Below are 20,745 nucleotides of genomic sequence, written 5' to 3'. Positions count from 1 at the left end.
GATAAATCTGCCCCTTCATAACCTTATTACACTTTTTGTCCACCTACTTTTGGACCACCCTGTGTATATGTATGTGTGTGTGTGTGAGTGTGTGTGTATATCTCCTGTCTCCTCTCTGTGCCGTCCTGAGGAGCGGAGCGCAGTGTCAGCTGCTGCCAGATCTGCCCCATTCTCTTCACCTCACTGTGGAGATCTGTGTTATATACCGGTCACATGGTGCTGATGTCATCACAGGTCCTGCACCACAACTGTAATATGCTCCACCCCTTATGATCACATGGTGATGACGTCATCACAGGTCCTTCATCTCCTACAGTGCAGCAGCTGCAGGTTATTGTCTCTGGTGTCAGCCTCTGATGTACAGAAGCCTCCAGGTCTCCATCCTCCAATATCATCCAACAGCTTCTGTCTCCTGAGCGACGACCGAGGATGGAGGCCGAGACGTCCCGAAGAATCATCCAGTGCGCCCTAAAGATCATCTCCCTGCTGAGTGGAGAGGTAAACCCTAATATATATCTATTATCTGCTGAGTGGAGAGGTAAACCCTAATATATATCTATAATCTGCTGAGCGGAGAGGTAAACCCTAATATATATCTATAATCTGCTGAGCGGAGAGGTAAACTCTTCTATATTTCTCTTATCTGCTGAGTGGAGAGGTAAACTCTTCTATATTTCTATTATCTGCTGAGTGGAGAGGTAAACTCTTCTATATTTCTATTATCTGCTGAGCGGAGAGGTAAACTCTTCTATATTTCTGTTATCTGCTCAGCGGAGAGGTAAACTCTTCTATAGTTCTATTCTCTGCTGAGTGGAGAGGTAAACTCTTCTATATTTCTATTATCCGCTGAGTGGAGAGGTAAACTCTTCTATATTTCTCTTATCTGCTGAGTGGAGAGGTAAACTCTTCTATATTTCTATTATCTGCTGAGTGGAGAGGTAAACTCTTCTATATTTCTATTATCTGCTGAGTGGAGAGGTAAACTCTTCTATATTTCTATTATCTGCTGAGCGGAGAGGTAATCTCTTCTATATTTCTGTTATCTGCTCAGCGGAGAGGTAAACTCTTCTATAGTTCTATTCTCTGCTGAGTGGAGAGGTAAACTCTTCTATATTTCTATTATCTGCTGAGTGGAGAGGTAAACTCTTCTATATTTCTATCATTATCTGCTGAGTGGAGAGGTAAACTCTTCTATATTTCTATTATCTGCTGAGTGGAGATGTAAACTCTTCTATATTTCTATTATCTGCTGAGTGGAGAGGTAATCTCTTCTATATTTCTGATATTATCTGCTCAGCGGAGAGGTAAACTCTTCTATAGTTCTATTCTCTGCTGAGTGGAGAGGTAAACTCTTCTATATTTCTATTATCCGCTGAGTGGAGAGGTAAACTCTTCTATATTTCTATTATCCGCTGAGTGGAGAGGTAAACTCTTCTCTGTTTCTATTATCTGCTGAGCGGAGAGGTAAACTCTTCTATATTTCTATTATCTGCTGAGTGGAGAGGTAAACTCTTCTATATTTCTATTATCTGCTGAGTGGAGAGGTAAACTCTTCTATATTTCTATCATTATCTGTTGAGTGGAGAGGTAAACTCTTCTATATTTCTATTATCAGCTGAGCGGAGAGGTAAACTCTTCTATATTTCTATTGTCTGCTGAGTGGAGAGGTAAACTCTTCTATATTTCTATTATCTGCTGAGCGGAGAGGTAAACTCTTCTATATTTCTATTATCTGCTGAGCGGAGAGAGAAACTCTTCTATATCTCTATCATTATCTGCTGAGTGGAGAGGTAAATTCTTCTATATTTCTATTATCTGCTGAGCGGAGAGGTAAACTCTTCTATATTTCTATTATCCGCTGAGTGGAGAGGTAAACTCTTCTATATTTCTATCATTATCTGCTGAGCGGAGAGGTAAACTCTTCTATATTTCTATTATCTGCTGAGCGGAGAGAGAAACTCTTCTATATCTCTATCATTATCTGCTGAGTGGAGAGGTAAATTCTTCTATATTTCTATTATCTGCTGAGCGGAGAGGTAAACTCTTCTATATTTCTATTATCCGCTGAGTGGAGAGGTAAACTCTTCTATATTTCTATTATCTGCTGAGTGGAGAGGTAAACTCTTCTATATTTCTATCATTATCTGCTGAGTGGAGAGGTAAACTCTTCTATATTTCTATCATTATCTGCTGAGCGGAGAGGTAAACTCTTCTTTATTTCTATCATTATCTGCTGAGCGGAGAGGTAAACTCTTCTATATTTCTCTTATCTGCTGAGTGGAGAGGTAAACTCTTCTATATTTCTCTTATCTGCTGAGTGGAGAGGTAAACTCTTCCATATTTCTATTATCTGCTGAGTGGAGATGTAAACTGTTCTATATTTCTATTATCTGCTGAGCGGAGAGGTAAACTCTTCTATATTTCTATTATCTGCTGAGCGGAGAGGTAAACTCTTCTATATTTCTATTATCTGCTGAGCGGAGAGGTAAACTCTTCTATATTTCTATTATCTGCTGAGTGGAGAGGTAAACTCTTCTCTATTTCTATTATCTGCTGAGCGGAGATGTAAACTCTTCTATATTTCTATTATCTGCTGAGTGGAGAGGTAAACTCTTCTATATTTCTATTATCTGCTGAGTGGAGATGTAAACTCTTCTATATTTCTATTATCTGCTGAGTGGAGAGGTAAACTCTTCTACATATCTATCATTATCTGCTGAGTGGAGAGGTAAACTCTTCTATATTTCTATTATCTGCTGAGCAGAGAGGTAAACTCTTCTATATTTCTATTATCTGCTGAGTGGAGAGGTAAACTCTTCTATATTTCTATTATCCGCTGAGTGGAGAGGTAAACTCTTCTCTATTTCTATTATCTGCTGAGCGGAGAGGTAAACTCTTCTACATTTCTATTATCTGCTGAGTGGAGAGGTAAACTCTTCTATATTTCTATTGTCTGCTGAGTGGAGAGGTAAACTCTTCTATATTTCTATTATCTGCTGAGCGGAGAGGGAAACACTTCTATATCTCTATCATTATCTGCTGAGTGGAGAGGTAAACTCTTCTATATTTCTATTATCTGCTGAGCGGAGAGGTAAACTCTTCTATATTTCTATTATCTGCTGAGCGGAGAGGTAAACTGTTCTATATTTCTATCATTATCTGCTGAGTGGAGAGGTAAACTCTTCTATATTTCTATTATCTGCTGAGTGGAGAGGTAAACTCTTCTATATTTCTATCATTATCTGCTGAGCGGAGAGGTAAACTCTTCTTTATTTCTATCATTATCTGCTGAGCGGAGAGGTAAACTCTTCTATATTTCTATTATCTGCTGAGTGGAGAGGTAAACTCTTCTATATTTCTATTATCTGCTGAGTGGAGAGGTAAACTCTTCTTTATTTCTATCATTATCTGCTGAGCGGAGAGGTAAACTCTTCTATATTTCTATCATTATCTGCTGAGCGGAGAGGTAAACTCTTCTTTATTTCTATCATTATCTGCTGAGCGGAGAGGTAAACTCTTCTATATTTCTATTATCTGCTGAGAGGAGAGGTAAACTCTTCTATATTTCTATCATTATCTGTTGAGCGAAGAGGTAAACTCTTCTATATTTCTATTATCTGCTGAGTGGAGAGGTAAACTCTTCTATATTTCTATTATCTGCTGAGTGGAGAGGTAAACTCTTCTATATTTCTATTATCTGTTGAGCGGAGAGGTAAACTCTTCTATATTTCTATTATCTGCTGAGTGGAGAGGTAAACTCTTCTATATTTCTATCATTATCTGTTGAGCGAAGAGGTAAACTCTTCTATATTTCTATTATCAGCTGAGCGGAGAGGTAAACTCTTCTATATTTCTATTATCTGCTGAGTGGAGAGGTAAACTCTTCTCTATTTCTATTATCTGCTGAGCAGAGAGGTAAACTCTTCTATATTTCTATTATCTGCTGAGTGGAGAGGTAAACTCTTCTTTATTTCTATCATTATCTGCTGAGCGGAGAGGTAAACTCTTCTATATTTCTATCATTATCTGCTGAGCGGAGAGGTAAACTCTTCTTTATTTCTATCATTATCTGCTGAGCGGAGAGGTAAACTCTTCTATATTTCTATTATCTGCTGAGCGGAGAGGTAAACTCTTCTATATTTCTATTGTCTGCTGAGTGGAGAGGTAAACTCTTCTATATTTCTATCATTATCTGCTGAGCGGTGAGGTAAACTCTTCTATATTTCTATTATCTGCTGAGTGGAGAGGTAAACTCTTCTATATTTCTATTATCTGCTGAGCGGAGAGGTAAACTCTTCTATATTTCTATTATCTGCTGAGAGGAGAGGTAAACTCTTCTATATTTCTATCATTATCTGTTGAGCGAAGAGGTAAACTCTTCTATATTTCTATTATCTGCTGAGTGGAGAGGTAAACTCTTCTATATTTCTATTATCTGCTGAGTGGAGAGGTAAACTCTTCTATATTTCTATTATCTGTTGAGCGGAGAGGTAAACTCTTCTATATTTCTATTATCTGCTGAGTGGAGAGGTAAACTCTTCTATATTTCTATCATTATCTGTTGAGCGAAGAGGTAAACTCTTCTATATTTCTATTATCAGCTGAGCGGAGAGGTAAACTCTTCTATATTTCTATTATCTGCTGAGTGGAGAGGTAAACTCTTCTATATTTCTGTTATCTGCTGAGAGGAGAGATAAACTCTTCTATATTTCTATTATCTGCTGAGTGGAGAGGTAAACTCTTCTATATTTCTATTGTCTGCTGAGTGGAGAGGTAAACTCTTCTATATTTCTATTATCTGCTGAGTGGAGGGGTAAACTGTTCTATATTTCTATCATTATCTGCTGAGCGGAGAGGTAAACTGTTCTATATTTCTATTATCTGCTGAGTGGAGAGATAAACTCTTCTATATTTCTATTATCTGCTGAGTGGAGAGGTAAACTCTTCTATATTTCTATTGTCTGCTGAGTGGAGAGGTAAACTCTTCTATATTTCTATTATCTGCTGAGTGGAGAGGTAAACTCTTCTATATTTCTATTATCTGCTGAGTGGAGGGGTAAACTGTTCTATATTTCTATCATTATCTGCTGAGCGGAGAGGTAAACTGTTCTATATTTCTATTATCTGCTGAGTGGAGAGATAAACTCTTCTATATTTCTATTATCTGCTGAGTGGAGAGGTAAACTCTTCTATATTTCTATTGTCTGCTGAGTGGAGAGGTAAACTCTTCTATATTTCTATTATCTGCTGAGTGGAGAGGTAAACTCTTCTATATTTCTATCATTATCTGCTGAGCGGAGAGGTAAACTGTTCTATATTTCTATTATCTGCTGAGTGGAGAGGTAAACTCTTCTATATTTCTATTGTCTGCTGAGTGGAGGGGTAAACTGTTCTATATTTCTATTATCTGCTGAGTGGAGAGGTAAACTCTTCTATATTTCTATCATTATCTGCTGAGTGGAGAGGTAAACTCTTCTCTATTTCTATTATCTGCTGAGCAGAGAGGTAAACTCTTCTATATTTCTATTATCTGCTGAGTGGAGAGGTAAACTCTTCTCTATTTCTATTATCTGCTGAGCAGAGAGGTAAACTCTTCTATATTTCTATTATCTGCTGAGCGGAGAGGTAAACTCTTCTCTATTTCTATTATCTGCTGAGCAGAGAGGTAAACTCTTCTATATTTCTATTATCTGCTGAGTGGAGAGGTAAACTCTTCTATATTTCTATTGTCTGCTGAGTGGAGAGGTAAACTCTTCTATATTTATATCATTATCTGTTGAGCGGAGAGGTAAACTATTCTATATTTCTATTATCTGCTGAGTGGAGATGTAAACTCTTCTATATTTCTATTATCTGCTGAGTGGAGAGGTAAACTCTTCTATATTTCTATCATTATCTGCTGAGTGGAGAGGTAAACTCTTCTATATTTCTATTATCTGCTGAGTGGAGATGTAAACTCTTCTATATTTCTATTATCTGCTGAGTGGAGAGGTACACTCTTCTATATTTCTATTATCTGCTGAGTGGAGAGGTAAACTCTTCTACATATCTATCATTATCTGCTGAGTGGAGAGGTAAACTCTTCTATATTTCTATTATTATCTGCTGAGTGGAGAGGTAAATTCTTCTCTATTTCTATTATCTGCTGAGTGGAGAGGTAAACTCTTCTATAGTTCTATTCTCTGCTGAGTGGAGAGGTAAACTCTTCTCTGTTTCTATTATCTGCTGAGCGGAGAGGTAAACTCTTCTATATTTCTATTATCTGCTGAGTGGAGAGGTAAACTCTTCTATATTTCTATTATCTGCTGAGTGGAGAGGTAAACTCTTCTATATTTCTATCATTATCTGTTGAGCGGAGAGGTAAACTCTTCTATATTTCTATTATCAACTGAGCGGAGAGGTAAACTCTTCTATATTTCTATTGTCTGCTGAGTGGAGAGGTAAACTCTTCTATATTTCTATTATCTGCTGAGCGGAGAGAGAAACTCTTCTATATCTCTATCATTATCTGCTGAGTGGAGAGGTAAATTCTTCTATATTTCTATTATCTGCTGAGCGGAGAGGTAAACTGTTCTATATTTCTATCATTATCTGCTGAGTGGAGAGGTAAACTCTTCTATATTTCTATCATTATCTGCTGAGCGGAGAGGTAAACTCTTCTTTATTTCTATCATTATCTGCTGAGCGGAGAGGTAAACTCTTCTATATTTCTATTATCTGCTGAGTGGAGAGGTAAACTCTTCTATATTTCTCTTATCTGCTGAGTGGAGAAGTAAACTGTTCTATATTTCTATTATCTGCTGAGCGGAGAGGTAAACTCTTCTATATTTCTATTATCTGCTGAGCGGAGAGGTAAACTCTTCTATATTTCTATTATCTGCTGAGCGGAGAGGTAATCTCTTCCATATTTCTATTATCTGCTGAGTGGAGATGTAAACTGTTCTATATTTCTATTATCTGCTGAGCGGAGAGGTAAACTCTTCTATATTTCTATTATCTGCTGAGTGGAGAGGTAAACTCTTCTATATTTCTCTTATCTGCTGAGTGGAGAGGTAAACTCTTCTATATTTCTATTATCTGCTGAGCGGAGAGGTAAACTCTTCTATATTTCTATTATCTGCTGAGCGGAGAGGTAAACTCTTCTATATTTCTATTATCTGCTGAGTGGAGAGGTAAACTCTTCTCTATTTCTATTATCTGCTGAGCGGAGATGTAAACTCTTCTATATTTCTATTATCTGCTGAGTGGAGAGGTAAACTCTTCTATATTTCTATTATCTGCTGAGTGGAGATGTAAACTCTTCTATATTTCTATTATCTGCTGAGTGGAGAGGTAAACTCTTCTACATATCTATCATTATCTGCTGAGTGGAGAGGTAAACTCTTCTATATTTCTATTATCTGCTGAGCGGAGAGGTAAACTCTTCTATATTTCTATTATCTGCTGAGTGGAGAGGTAAACTCTTCTATATTTCTATTATCCGCTGAGTGGAGAGGTAAACTCTTCTCTATTTCTATTATCTGCTGAGCGGAGAGGTAAACTCTTCTACATTTCTATTATCCGCTGAGTGGAGAGGTAAACTCTTCTCTATTTCTATTATCTGCTGAGCGGAGAGGTAAACTCTTCTACATTTCTATTATCTGCTGAGTGGAGAGGTAAACTCTTCTATATTTCTATTGTCTGCTGAGTGGAGAGGTAAACTCTTCTATATTTCTATTATCTGCTGAGCGGAGAGGTAAACTCTTCTATATTTCTATTATCTGCTGAGCGGAGAGGTAAACTCTTCTTTATTTCTATCATTATCTGCTGAGCGGAGAGGTAAACTCTTCTATATTTCTATTATCTGCTGAGTGGAGAGGTAAACTCTTCTATATTTCTATTATCTGCTGAGTGGAGAGGTAAACTCTTCTATATTTCTATTATCTGCTGAGCGGAGAGGTAAACTCTTCTTTATTTCTATCATTATCTGCTGAGCGGAGAGGTAAACTCTTCTATATTTCTATTATCTGCTGAGTGGAGAGGTAAACTCTTCTATATTTCTATTATCTGCTGAGCGGAGAGGTAAACTCTTCTATATTTCTATTATCTGCTGAGCGGAGAGGTAAACTCTTCTTTATTTCTATCATTATCTGCTGAGCGGAGAGGTAAACTCTTCTATATTTCTATTATCTGCTGAGTGGAGAGGTAAACTCTTCTATATTTCTATTATCTGCTGAGTGGAGAGGTAAACTCTTCTTTATTTCTATCATTATCTGCTGAGCGGAGAGGTAAACTCTTCTATATTTCTATTATCTGCTGAGCGGAGAGGTAAACTCTTCTATATTTCTATTGTCTGCTGAGTGGAGAGGTAAACTCTTCTATATTTCTATTATCTGCTGAGTGGAGAGGTAAACTCTTCTATATTTCTATTATCTGCTGAGCGGAGAGGTAAACTCTTCTATATTTCTATCATTATCTGCTGAGTGGAGAGGTAAACTCTTCTATATTTCTATCATTATCTGCTGAGCGGAGAGGTAAACTCTTCTTTATTTCTATCATTATCTGCTGAGCGGAGAGGTAAACTCTTCTATATTTCTATTATCTGCTGAGTGGAGAGGTAAACTCTTCTATATTTCTATTATCTGCTGAGTGGAGAGGTAAACTCTTCTATATTTCTATTATCTGCTGAGCGGAGAGGTAAACTCTTCTATATTTCTATTATCTGTTGAGCGGAGAGGTAAACTCTTCTATATTTCTATTATCTGCTGAGTGGAGAGGTAAACTCTTCTATATTTCTATCATTATCTGTTGAGCGGAGAGGTAAACTCTTCTATATTTCTATTATCAGCTGAGCGGAGAGGTAAACTCTTCTATATTTCTATTATCTGCTGAGTGGAGAGGTAAACTCTTCTATATTTCTATTGTCTGCTGAGTGGAGGGGTAAACTGTTCTATATTTCTATTATCTGCTGAGCGGAGAGGGAAACTCTTCTATATCTCTATCATTATCTGTTGAGCGGAGAGGTAAACTCTTGTATATTTCTATTATCTGCTGAGTGGAGAGGTAAACTCTTCTATATTTCTATTATCTGCTGAGCGGAGAGGGAAACTCTTCTATATCTCTATCATTATCTGCTGAGCGGAGAGGTAAACTCTTCCATATTTCTATTGTCTGCTGAGTGGAGAGGTAAACTCTTCTATATTTCTATTATCTGCTGAGTGGAGAGGTAAACTCTTCTATATTTCTATTATCTGCTGAGTGGAGAGGTAAACTGTTCTATATTTCTATTATCTGCTGAGCGGAGAGGTAAACTCTTCTATATTTCTATTATCTGCTGAGCGGAGAGGTAAACTCTTCTATATTTCTATCATTATCTGTTGAGCGGAGAGGTAAACTCTTCTATATTTCTATTATCTGCTGAGTGGAGAGGTAAACTCTTCTATATTTCTATCATTATCTGCTGAGTGGAGAGGTAAACTCTTCTATATTTCTATTATCTGCTGAGTGGAGAGGTAAACTCTTCTATATTTCTATTATCTGCTGAGTGGAGAGGTAAACTGTTCTATATTTCTATTATCTGCTGAGCGGAGAGGTAAACTCTTCTATATTTCTATTATCTGCTGAGCGGAGAGGTAAACTCTTCTATATTTCTATCATTATCTGTTGAGCGGAGAGGTAAACTCTTCTATATTTCTATTATCTGCTGAGTGGAGAGGTAAACTCTTCTATATTTCTATCATTATCTGCTGAGTGGAGAGGTAAACTCTTCTATATTTCTATTATCTGCTGAGCGGAGAGGTAAACTCTTCTATATTTCTATTATCTGCTGAGCGGAGAGGTAAACTCTTCTATATTTCTATTATCTGCTGAGCGGAGAGGTAAACTCTTCTATATTTCTATCATTATCTGTTGAGCGGAGAGGTAAACTCTTCTATATTTCTGTTATCAGCTGAGTGGAGAGGTAAACTCTTCTATATCTCTATCATTATCTGCTGAGTGGAGAGGTAAACTCTTCTATATTTCTATTATCTGCTGAGTGGAGAGGTAAACTGTTCTATATTTCTATTATCTGCTGAGTGGAGAGGTAAACTGTTCTATATTTCTATTATCTGCTGAGTGGAGAGGTAAACTCTTCTATATTTCTATCATTATCTGTTGAGCGGAGAGGTAAACTCTTCTATATTTCTGTTATCAGCTGAGCGGAGAGGTAAACTCTTCTATATTTCTATTATCTGCTGAGCGGAGAGGAAAACTCTTCTATATCTCTATCATTATCTGCTGAGTGGAGAGGTAAACTCTTCTATATTTCTATTATCTGCTGAGCGGAGAGGTAAACTCTTCTATATTTCTATCATTATCTGCTGAGCGGAGAGGTAAACTCTTCTATATCTCTATCATTATCTGATGAGTGGAGAGGTAAACTCTTCTATATTTCTATTATCTGCTGAGCAGGGAGGTAAACTCTTCTATATTTCTATTATCTGCTGAGTGGAGAGGTAAACTCTTCTATATTTCTATTATCTGCTGAGTGGAGAGGTAAACTCTTCTATATTTCTATCATTATCTGTTGAGCGGAGAGGTAAACTCTTGTATATTTCTATTATCTGCTGAGTGGAGAGGTAAACTCTTCTATATTTCTATTATCTGCTGAGTGGAGAGGTAAACTGTTCTATATTTCTATTTGCTGAGCGGAGAGGTAAACTCTTCTATATTTCTATTATCTGGTGAGTGGAGAGGTAAACTCTTCTATATTTCTATGATTATCTGTTGAGCGGAGAGGTAAACTCTTGTATATTTCTATTATCTGCTGAGTGGAGAGGTAAACTCTTCTATATTTCTATCATTATCTGTTGAGCGGAGAGGTAAACTCTTCTATATTTCTATTATCAGCTGAGCGGAGAGGTAAACTCTTCTATATTTCTATTATCTGCTGAGTGGAGAGGTAAACTCTTCTATATTTCTATTATCTGCTGAGTGGAGAGGTAAACTGTTCTATATTTCTATTATCTGCTGAGCGGAGAGGTAAACTCTTCTATATTTCTATTATCTGCTGAGCGGAGAGGTAAACTCTTCTATATTTCTATTATCTGCTGAGCGGAGAGGGAAACTCTTCTATATTTCTATTATCTGCTGAGCGGAGAGGGAAACTCTTCTATATCTCTATCATTATCTGCTGAGTGGAGAGGTAAACTCTTCTATATTTCTATTATCTGCTGAGTGGAGAGGTAAACTCTTCTATATTTCTATTATCTGCTGAGCGGAGAGGTAAACTCTTCTATATTTCTATTATCTGCTGAGCGGAGAGGTAAACTCTTCTATATTTCTATTATCTGCTGAGCGGAGAGGTAAACTCTTCTATATTTCTATCATTATCTGTTGAGCGGAGAGGTAAACTCTTCTATATTTCTATTGTCTGCTGAGTGGAGAGGTAAACTCTTCTATATTTCTATTATCTGCTGAGCGGAGAGGGAAACTCTTCTATATCTCTATCATTATCTGCTGAGTGGAGAGGTAAACTCTTCTATATTTCTATTATCTGCTGAGTGGAGAGGTAAACTCTTCTATATTTCTATTATCTGCTGAGTGGAGAGGTAAACTCTTCTATATTTCTATTATCTGCTGAGCGGAGAGGTAAACTCTTCCATATTTCTATTATCTGCTGAGCGGAGAGGTAAACTCTTCCATATTTCTATCATTATCTGTTGAGCGGAGAGGTAAACTCTTGTATATTTCTATTATCTGCTGAGTGGAGAGGTAAACTCTTCTATATTTCTATCATTATCTGTTGAGCGGAGAGGTAAACTCTTCTATATTTCTATTATCAGCTGAGCGGAGAGATAAACTCTTCTATATTTCTATTATCTGCTGAGTGGAGAGGTAAACTCTTCTATATTTCTATTATCTGCTGAGTGGAGAGGTAAACTGTTCTATATATCTATTATCTGCTGAGTGGAGAGGTAAACTCTTCTATATATCTATTATCTGCTGAGTGGAGAGGTAAACTCTTCTATATATCTATTATCTGCTGAGCGGAGGTAAACTCTTCTATATTTCTATTATCTGCTGAGTGGAGAGGTAAACTCTTCTATATTTCTATTATCTGCTGAGTGGAGAGGTAAACTGTTCTATATATCTATTATCTGCTGAGTGGAGAGGTAAACTCTTCTATATATCTATTATCTGCTGAGTGGAGAGGTAAACTCTTCTATATATCTATTATCTGCTGAGCGGAGGTAAACTCTTCTATATTTCTATTATCTGCTGAGTGGAGAGGTAAACTCTTCTATATTTCTATTATCTGCTGAGTGGAGAGGTAAACTGTTCTATATATCTATTATCTGCTGAGTGGAGAGGTAAACTCTTCTATATTTCTATTATCTGCTGAGTGGAGAGGTAAACTGTTCTATATATCTATTATCTGCTGAGTGGAGAGGTAAACTCTTCTATATTTCTATTATCTGCTGAGTGGAGAGGTAAACTCTTCTCTATTTCTATTATCTGCTGAGCGGAGATGTAAACTCTTCTATATTTCTATTATCTGCTGAGTGGAGAGGGAAACTCTTCTATATTTCTATCATTATCTGCTGAGTGGAGAGGTAAACTCTTCTATATTTCTATTATCTGCTGAGTGGAGAGGTAAACTCTTCTATATTTCTATCATTATCTGTTGAGCGGAGAGGTAAACTCTTCTATATTTCTATTATCAGCTGAGCGGAGAGGTAAACTCTTCTATATTTCTATTATCTGCTGAGTGGAGAGGTAAACTCTTCTATATTTCTATTATCTGCTGAGTGGAGATGTAAACTCTTCTATATTTCTATTATCTGCTGAGTGGAGAGGTAAACTCTTCTATATTTCTGATATTATCTGCTGAGTGGAGAGGTAAATTCTTCTCTATTTCTATTATCTGCTGAGTGGAGAGGTAAACTCTTCTATAGTTCTATTCTCTGCTGAGTGGAGAGGTAAACTCTTCTATATTTCTATTATTATCTGCTGAGAGGAGAGGTAAACTCTTCTATATTTCTATTATCTGCTGAGCGGAGAGGTAAACTCTTCTATATTTCTGTTATTATCTGCTGAGCGGAGAGGTAAACTCTTCTATATTTCTATTATCTGCTGAGTGGAGAGGTAAATTCTTCTCTATTTCTATTATCTGCTGAGTGGAGAGGTAAACTCTTCTATATTTCTATTGTCTGCTGAGTGGAGAGGTAAACTCTTCTATATTTCTATTATCTGCTGAGCGGAGAGGGAAACTCTTCTATATCTCTATCATTATCTGCTGAGTGGAGAGGTAAACTCTTCTATATTTCTATTATCTGCTGAGTGGAGAGGTAAACTCTTCTATATTTCTATTATCTGCTGAGCGGAGAGGTAAACTCTTCTATATTTCTATTATCTGCTGAGCGGAGAGGTAAACTCTTCTTTATTTCTATCATTATCTGCTGAGCGGAGAGGTAAACTCTTCTATATTTCTATTATCTGCTGAGTGGAGATGTAAACTCTTCTATATTTCTATTATCTGCTGAGTGGAGAGGTAAACTCTTCTACATATCTATCATTATCTGCTGAGTGGAGAGGTAAACTCTTCTATATTTCTATTATCTGCTGAGCGGAGAGGTAAACTCTTCTATATTTCTATTATCTGCTGAGTGGAGAGGTAAACTCTTCTATATTTCTATTATCCGCTGAGTGGAGAGGTAAACTCTTCTCTATTTCTATTATCTGCTGAGCGGAGAGGTAAACTCTTCTACATTTCTATTATCCGCTGAGTGGAGAGGTAAACTCTTCTCTATTTCTATTATCTGCTGAGCGGAGAGGTAAACTCTTCTACATTTCTATTATCTGCTGAGTGGAGAGGTAAACTCTTCTATATTTCTATTGTCTGCTGAGTGGAGAGGTAAACTCTTCTATATTTCTATTATCTGCTGAGCGGAGAGGTAAACTCTTCTATATTTCTATTATCTGCTGAGCGGAGAGGTAAACTCTTCTTTATTTCTATCATTATCTGCTGAGCGGAGAGGTAAACTCTTCTATATTTCTATTATCTGCTGAGTGGAGAGGTAAACTCTTCTATATTTCTATTATCTGCTGAGTGGAGAGGTAAACTCTTCTATATTTCTATTATCTGCTGAGCGGAGAGGTAAACTCTTCTTTATTTCTATCATTATCTGCTGAGCGGAGAGGTAAACTCTTCTATATTTCTATTATCTGCTGAGTGGAGAGGTAAACTCTTCTATATTTCTATTATCTGCTGAGCGGAGAGGTAAACTCTTCTATATTTCTATTATCTGCTGAGCGGAGAGGTAAACTCTTCTTTATTTCTATCATTATCTGCTGAGCGGAGAGGTAAACTCTTCTATATTTCTATTATCTGCTGAGTGGAGAGGTAAACTCTTCTATATTTCTATTATCTGCTGAGTGGAGAGGTAAACTCTTCTTTATTTCTATCATTATCTGCTGAGCGGAGAGGTAAACTCTTCTATATTTCTATTATCTGCTGAGCGGAGAGGTAAACTCTTCTATATTTCTATTGTCTGCTGAGTGGAGAGGTAAACTCTTCTATATTTCTATTATCTGCTGAGTGGAGAGGTAAACTCTTCTATATTTCTATTATCTGCTGAGCGGAGAGGTAAACTCTTCTATATTTCTATCATTATCTGCTGAGTGGAGAGGTAAACTCTTCTATATTTCTATCATTATCTGCTGAGCGGAGAGGTAAACTCTTCTTTATTTCTATCATTATCTGCTGAGCGGAGAGGTAAACTCTTCTATATTTCTATTATCTGCTGAGTGGAGAGGTAAACTCTTCTATATTTCTATTATCTGCTGAGTGGAGAGGTAAACTCTTCTATATTTCTATTATCTGCTGAGCGGAGAGGTAAACTCTTCTATATTTCTATTATCTGTTGAGCGGAGAGGTAAACTCTTCTATATTTCTATTATCTGCTGAGTGGAGAGGTAAACTCTTCTATATTTCTATCATTATCTGTTGAGCGGAGAGGTAAACTCTTCTATATTTCTATTATCAGCTGAGCGGAGAGGTAAACTCTTCTATATTTCTATTATCTGCTGAGTGGAGAGGTAAACTCTTCTATATTTCTATTGTCTGCTGAGTGGAGGGGTAAACTGTTCTATATTTCTATTATCTGCTGAGCGGAGAGGGAAACTCTTCTATATCTCTATCATTATCTGTTGAGCGGAGAGGTAAACTCTTGTATATTTCTATTATCTGCTGAGTGGAGAGGTAAACTCTTCTATATTTCTATTATCTGCTGAGCGGAGAGGGAAACTCTTCTATATCTCTATCATTATCTGCTGAGCGGAGAGGTAAACTCTTCCATATTTCTATTGTCTGCTGAGTGGAGAGGTAAACTCTTCTATATTTCTATTATCTGCTGAGTGGAGAGGTAAACTCTTCTATATTTCTATTATCTGCTGAGTGGAGAGGTAAACTGTTCTATATTTCTATTATCTGCTGAGCGGAGAGGTAAACTCTTCTATATTTCTATTATCTGCTGAGCGGAGAGGTAAACTCTTCTATATTTCTATCATTATCTGTTGAGCGGAGAGGTAAACTCTTCTATATTTCTATTATCTGCTGAGTGGAGAGGTAAACTCTTCTATATTTCTATCATTATCTGCTGAGTGGAGAGGTAAACTCTTCTATATTTCTATTATCTGCTGAGTGGAGAGGTAAACTCTTCTATATTTCTATTATCTGCTGAGTGGAGAGGTAAACTGTTCTATATTTCTATTATCTGCTGAGCGGAGAGGTAAACTCTTCTATATTTCTATTATCTGCTGAGCGGAGAGGTAAACTCTTCTATATTTCTATCATTATCTGTTGAGCGGAGAGGTAAACTCTTCTATATTTCTATTATCTGCTGAGTGGAGAGGTAAACTCTTCTATATTTCTATCATTATCTGCTGAGTGGAGAGGTAAACTCTTCTATATTTCTATTATCTGCTGAGCGGAGAGGTAAACTCTTCTATATTTCTATTATCTGCTGAGCGGAGAGGTAAACTCTTCTATATTTCTATTATCTGCTGAGCGGAGAGGTAAACTCTTCTATATTTCTATCATTATCTGTTGAGCGGAGAGGTAAACTCTTCTATATTTCTGTTATCAGCTGAGTGGAGAGGTAAACTCTTCTATATCTCTATCATTATCTGCTGAGTGGAGAGGTAAACTCTTCTATATTTCTATTATCTGCTGAGTGGAGAGGTAAACTGTTCTATATTTCTATTATCTGCTGAGTGGAGAGGTAAACTGTTCTATATTTCTATTATCTGCTGAGTGGAGAGGTAAACTCTTCTATATTTCTATCATTATCTGTTGAGCGGAGAGGTAAACTCTTCTATATTTCTGTTATCAGCTGAGCGGAGAGGTAAACTCTTCTATATTTCTATTATCTGCTGAGCGGAGAGGAAAACTCTTCTATATCTCTATCATTATCTGCTGAGTGGAGAGGTAAACTCTTCTATATTTCTATTATCTGCTGAGCGGAGAGGTAAACTCTTCTATATTTCTATCATTATCTGCTGAGCGGAGAGGTAAACTCTTCTATATCTCTATCATTATCTGATGAGTGGAGAGGTAAACTCTTCTATATTTCTATTATCTGCTGAGCAGGGAGGTAAACTCTTCTATATTTCTATTATCTGCTGAGTGGAGAGGTAAACTCTTCTATATTTCTATTATCTGCTGAGTGGAGAGGTAAACTCTTCTATATTTCTATCATTATCTGTTGAGCGGAGAGGTAAACTCTTGTATATTTCTATTATCTGCTGAGTGGAGAGGTAAACTCTTCTATATTTCTATTATCTGCTGAGCGGAGAGGGAAACTCTTCTATATCTCTATCATTATCTGCTGAGCAGAGAGGTAAACTCTTCTATATTTCTATTATCTGCTGAGTGGAGAGGTAAACTGTTCTATATTTCTATTTGCTGAGCGGAGAGGTAAACTCTTCTATATTTCTATTATCTGGTGAGTGGAGAGGTAAACTCTTCTATATTTCTATGATTATCTGTTGAGCGGAGAGGTAAACTCTTGTATATTTCTATTATCTGCTGAGTGGAGAGGTAAACTCTTCTATATTTCTATCATTATCTGTTGAGCGGAGAGGTAAACTCTTCTATATTTCTATTATCAGCTGAGCGGAGAGGTAAACTCTTCTATATTTCTATTATCTGCTGAGTGGAGAGGTAAACTCTTCTATATTTCTATTATCTGCTGAGTGGAGAGGTAAACTGTTCTATATTTCTATTATCTGCTGAGCGGAGAGGTAAACTCTTCTATATTTCTATTATCTGCTGAGCGGAGAGGTAAACTCTTCTATATTTCTATTATCTGCTGAGCGGAGAGGGAAACTCTTCTATATTTCTATTATCTGCTGAGCGGAGAGGGAAACTCTTCTATATCTCTATCATTATCTGCTGAGTGGAGAGGTAAACTCTTCTATATTTCTATTATCTGCTGAGTGGAGAGGTAAACTCTTCTATATTTCTATTATCTGCTGAGCGGAGAGGTAAACTCTTCTATATTTCTATTATCTGCTGAGCGGAGAGGTAAACTCTTCTATATTTCTATTATCTGCTGAGCGGAGAGGTAAACTCTTCTATATTTCTATCATTATCTGTTGAGCGGAGAGGTAAACTCTTCTATATTTCTATTGTCTGCTGAGTGGAGAGGTAAACTCTTCTATATTTCTATTATCTGCTGAGCGGAGAGGGAAACTCTTCTATATCTCTATCATTATCTGCTGAGTGGAGAGGTAAACTCTTCTATATTTCTATTATCTGCTGAGTGGAGAGGTAAACTCTTCTATATTTCTATTATCTGCTGAGTGGAGAGGTAAACTCTTCTATATTTCTATTATCTGCTGAGCGGAGAGGTAAACTCTTCCATATTTCTATTATCTGCTGAGCGGAGAGGTAAACTCTTCCATATTTCTATCATTATCTGTTGAGCGGAGAGGTAAACTCTTGTATATTTCTATTATCTGCTGAGTGGAGAGGTAAACTCTTCTATATTTCTATCATTATCTGTTGAGCGGAGAGGTAAACTCTTCTATATTTCTATTATCAGCTGAGCGGAGAGATAAACTCTTCTATATTTCTATTATCTGCTGAGTGGAGAGGTAAACTCTTCTATATTTCTATTATCTGCTGAGTGGAGAGGTAAACTGTTCTATATATCTATTATCTGCTGAGTGGAGAGGTAAACTCTTCTATATATCTATTATCTGCTGAGTGGAGAGGTAAACTCTTCTATATATCTATTATCTGCTGAGCGGAGGTAAACTCTTCTATATTTCTATTATCTGCTGAGTGGAGAGGTAAACTCTTCTATATTTCTATTATCTGCTGAGTGGAGAGGTAAACTGTTCTATATATCTATTATCTGCTGAGTGGAGAGGTAAACTCTTCTATATATCTATTATCTGCTGAGTGGAGAGGTAAACTCTTCTATATATCTATTATCTGCTGAGCGGAGGTAAACTCTTCTATATTTCTATTATCTGCTGAGTGGAGAGGTAAACTCTTCTATATTTCTATTATCTGCTGAGTGGAGAGGTAAACTGTTCTATATATCTATTATCTGCTGAGTGGAGAGGTAAACTCTTCTATATTTCTATTATCTGCTGAGTGGAGAGGTAAACTGTTCTATATATCTATTATCTGCTGAGTGGAGAGGTAAACTCTTCTATATTTCTATTATCTGCTGAGTGGAGAGGTAAACTCTTCTCTATTTCTATTATCTGCTGAGCGGAGATGTAAACTCTTCTATATTTCTATTATCTGCTGAGTGGAGAGGGAAACTCTTCTATATTTCTATCATTATCTGCTGAGAGGAGAGGTAAACTCTTCTATATTTCTATTATCTGCTGAGTGGAGAGGTAAACTCTTCTATATTTCTATCATTATCTGTTGAGCGGAGAGGTAAACTCTTCTATATTTCTATTATCAGCTGAGCGGAGAGGTAAACTCTTCTATATTTCTATTATCTGCTGAGTGGAGAGGTAAACTCTTCTATATTTCTATTATCTGCTGAGTGGAGATGTAAACTCTTCTATATTTCTATTATCTGCTGAGTGGAGAGGTAAACTCTTCTATATTTCTGATATTATCTGCTGAGTGGAGAGGTAAATTCTTCTCTATTTCTATTATCTGCTGAGTGGAGAGGTAAACTCTTCTATAGTTCTATTCTCTGCTGAGTGGAGAGGTAAACTCTTCTATATTTCTATTATTATCTGCTGAGAGGAGAGGTAAACTCTTCTATATTTCTATTATCTGCTGAGCGGAGAGGTAAACTCTTCTATATTTCTGTTATTATCTGCTGAGCGGAGAGGTAAACTCTTCTATATTTCTATTATCTGCTGAGTGGAGAGGTAAATTCTTCTCTATTTCTATTATCTGCTGAGTGGAGAGGTAAACTCTTCTATATTTCTATTGTCTGCTGAGTGGAGAGGTAAACTCTTCTATATTTCTATTATCTGCTGAGCGGAGAGGGAAACTCTTCTATATCTCTATCATTATCTGCTGAGTGGAGAGGTAAACTCTTCTATATTTCTATTATCTGCTGAGTGGAGAGGTAAACTCTTCTATATTTCTATTATCTGCTGAGCGGAGAGGTAAACTCTTCTATATTTCTATTATCTGCTGAGCGGAGAGGTAAACTCTTCTTTATTTCTATCATTATCTGCTGAGCGGAGAGGTAAACTCTTCTATATTTCTATTATCTGCTGAGTGGAGAGGTAAACTCTTCTATATTTCTATTATCTGCTGAGTGGAGAGGTAAACTCTTCTTTATTTCTATCATTATCTGCTGAGCGGAGAGGTAAACTCTTCTATATTTCTATTATCTGCTGAGCGGAGAGGTAAACTCTTCTATATTTCTATTGTCTGCTGAGTGGAGAGGTAAACTCTTCTATATTTCTATTATCTGCTGAGTGGAGAGGTAAACTCTTCTATATTTCTATTATCTGCTGAGCGGAGAGGTAAACTGTTCTATATTTCTATCATTATCTGCTGAGTGGAGAGGTAAACTCTTCTTTATTTCTATCATTATCTGCTGAGCGGAGAGGTAAACTCTTCTATATTTCTATTATCTGCTGAGTGGAGAGGTAAACTCTTCTATATTTCTATTATCTGCTGAGTGGAGAGGTAAACTCTTCTATATTTCTATTATCTGCTGAGCGGAGAGGTAAACTCTTCTATATTTCTATTATCTGTTGAGCGGAGAGGTAAACTCTTCTATATTTCTATTATCTGCTGAGTGGAGAGGTAAACTCTTCTATATTTCTATCATTATCTGTTGAGCGGAGAGGTAAACTCTTCTATATTTCTATTATCAGCTGAGCGGAGAGGTAAACTCTTCTATATTTCTATTATCTGCTGAGTGGAGAGGTAAACTCTTCTATATTTCTATTGTCTGCTGAGTGGAGGGGTAAACTGTTCTATATTTCTATTATCTGCTGAGCGGAGAGGGAAACTCTTCTATATCTCTATCATTATCTGTTGAGCGGAGAGGTAAACTCTTGTATATTTCTATTATCTGCTGAGTGGAGAGGTAAACTCTTCTATATTTCTATTATCTGCTGAGCGGAGAGGGAAACTCTTCTATATCTCTATCATTATCTGCTGAGCGGAGAGGTAAACTCTTCCATATTTCTATTGTCTGCTGAGTGGAGAGGTAAACTCTTCTATATTTCTATTATCTGCTGAGTGGAGAGGTAAACTCTTCTATATTTCTATTATCTGCT

The 20,745-nt window shown here is 36.7% G+C and overlaps 1 protein-coding gene across 1 annotated transcript in view; it reads left to right on the top strand.

The window, feature by feature from the left end:
* The first annotated feature begins 261 nt into the window (after positions 1-261).
* LOC141258701 (uncharacterized) overlaps positions 262-20,745 on the top strand; it is a 177,717-nt gene continuing 157,233 nt past the window's right edge. Inside the window, exon 1 of the mRNA XM_073673721.1 lies at positions 262-498. Within this exon, the coding sequence (XP_073529822.1) occupies positions 430-498 (69 nt within the window). The 5' untranslated portion in view covers positions 262-429. The remainder of the gene's footprint in view (positions 499-20,745) is intronic.

The sequence above is a fragment of the Phyllobates terribilis genome, unplaced genomic scaffold (genome assembly GCF_046119375.1).
Source record: "Phyllobates terribilis strain yellow unplaced genomic scaffold, ASM4611937v1 Scaffold_3__8_contigs__length_932513732, whole genome shotgun sequence".
NCBI classification, from domain to species: Eukaryota; Metazoa; Chordata; class Amphibia; order Anura; family Dendrobatidae; genus Phyllobates; species Phyllobates terribilis.
This window is presented reverse-complemented; position numbering and strand designations above follow the sequence as displayed.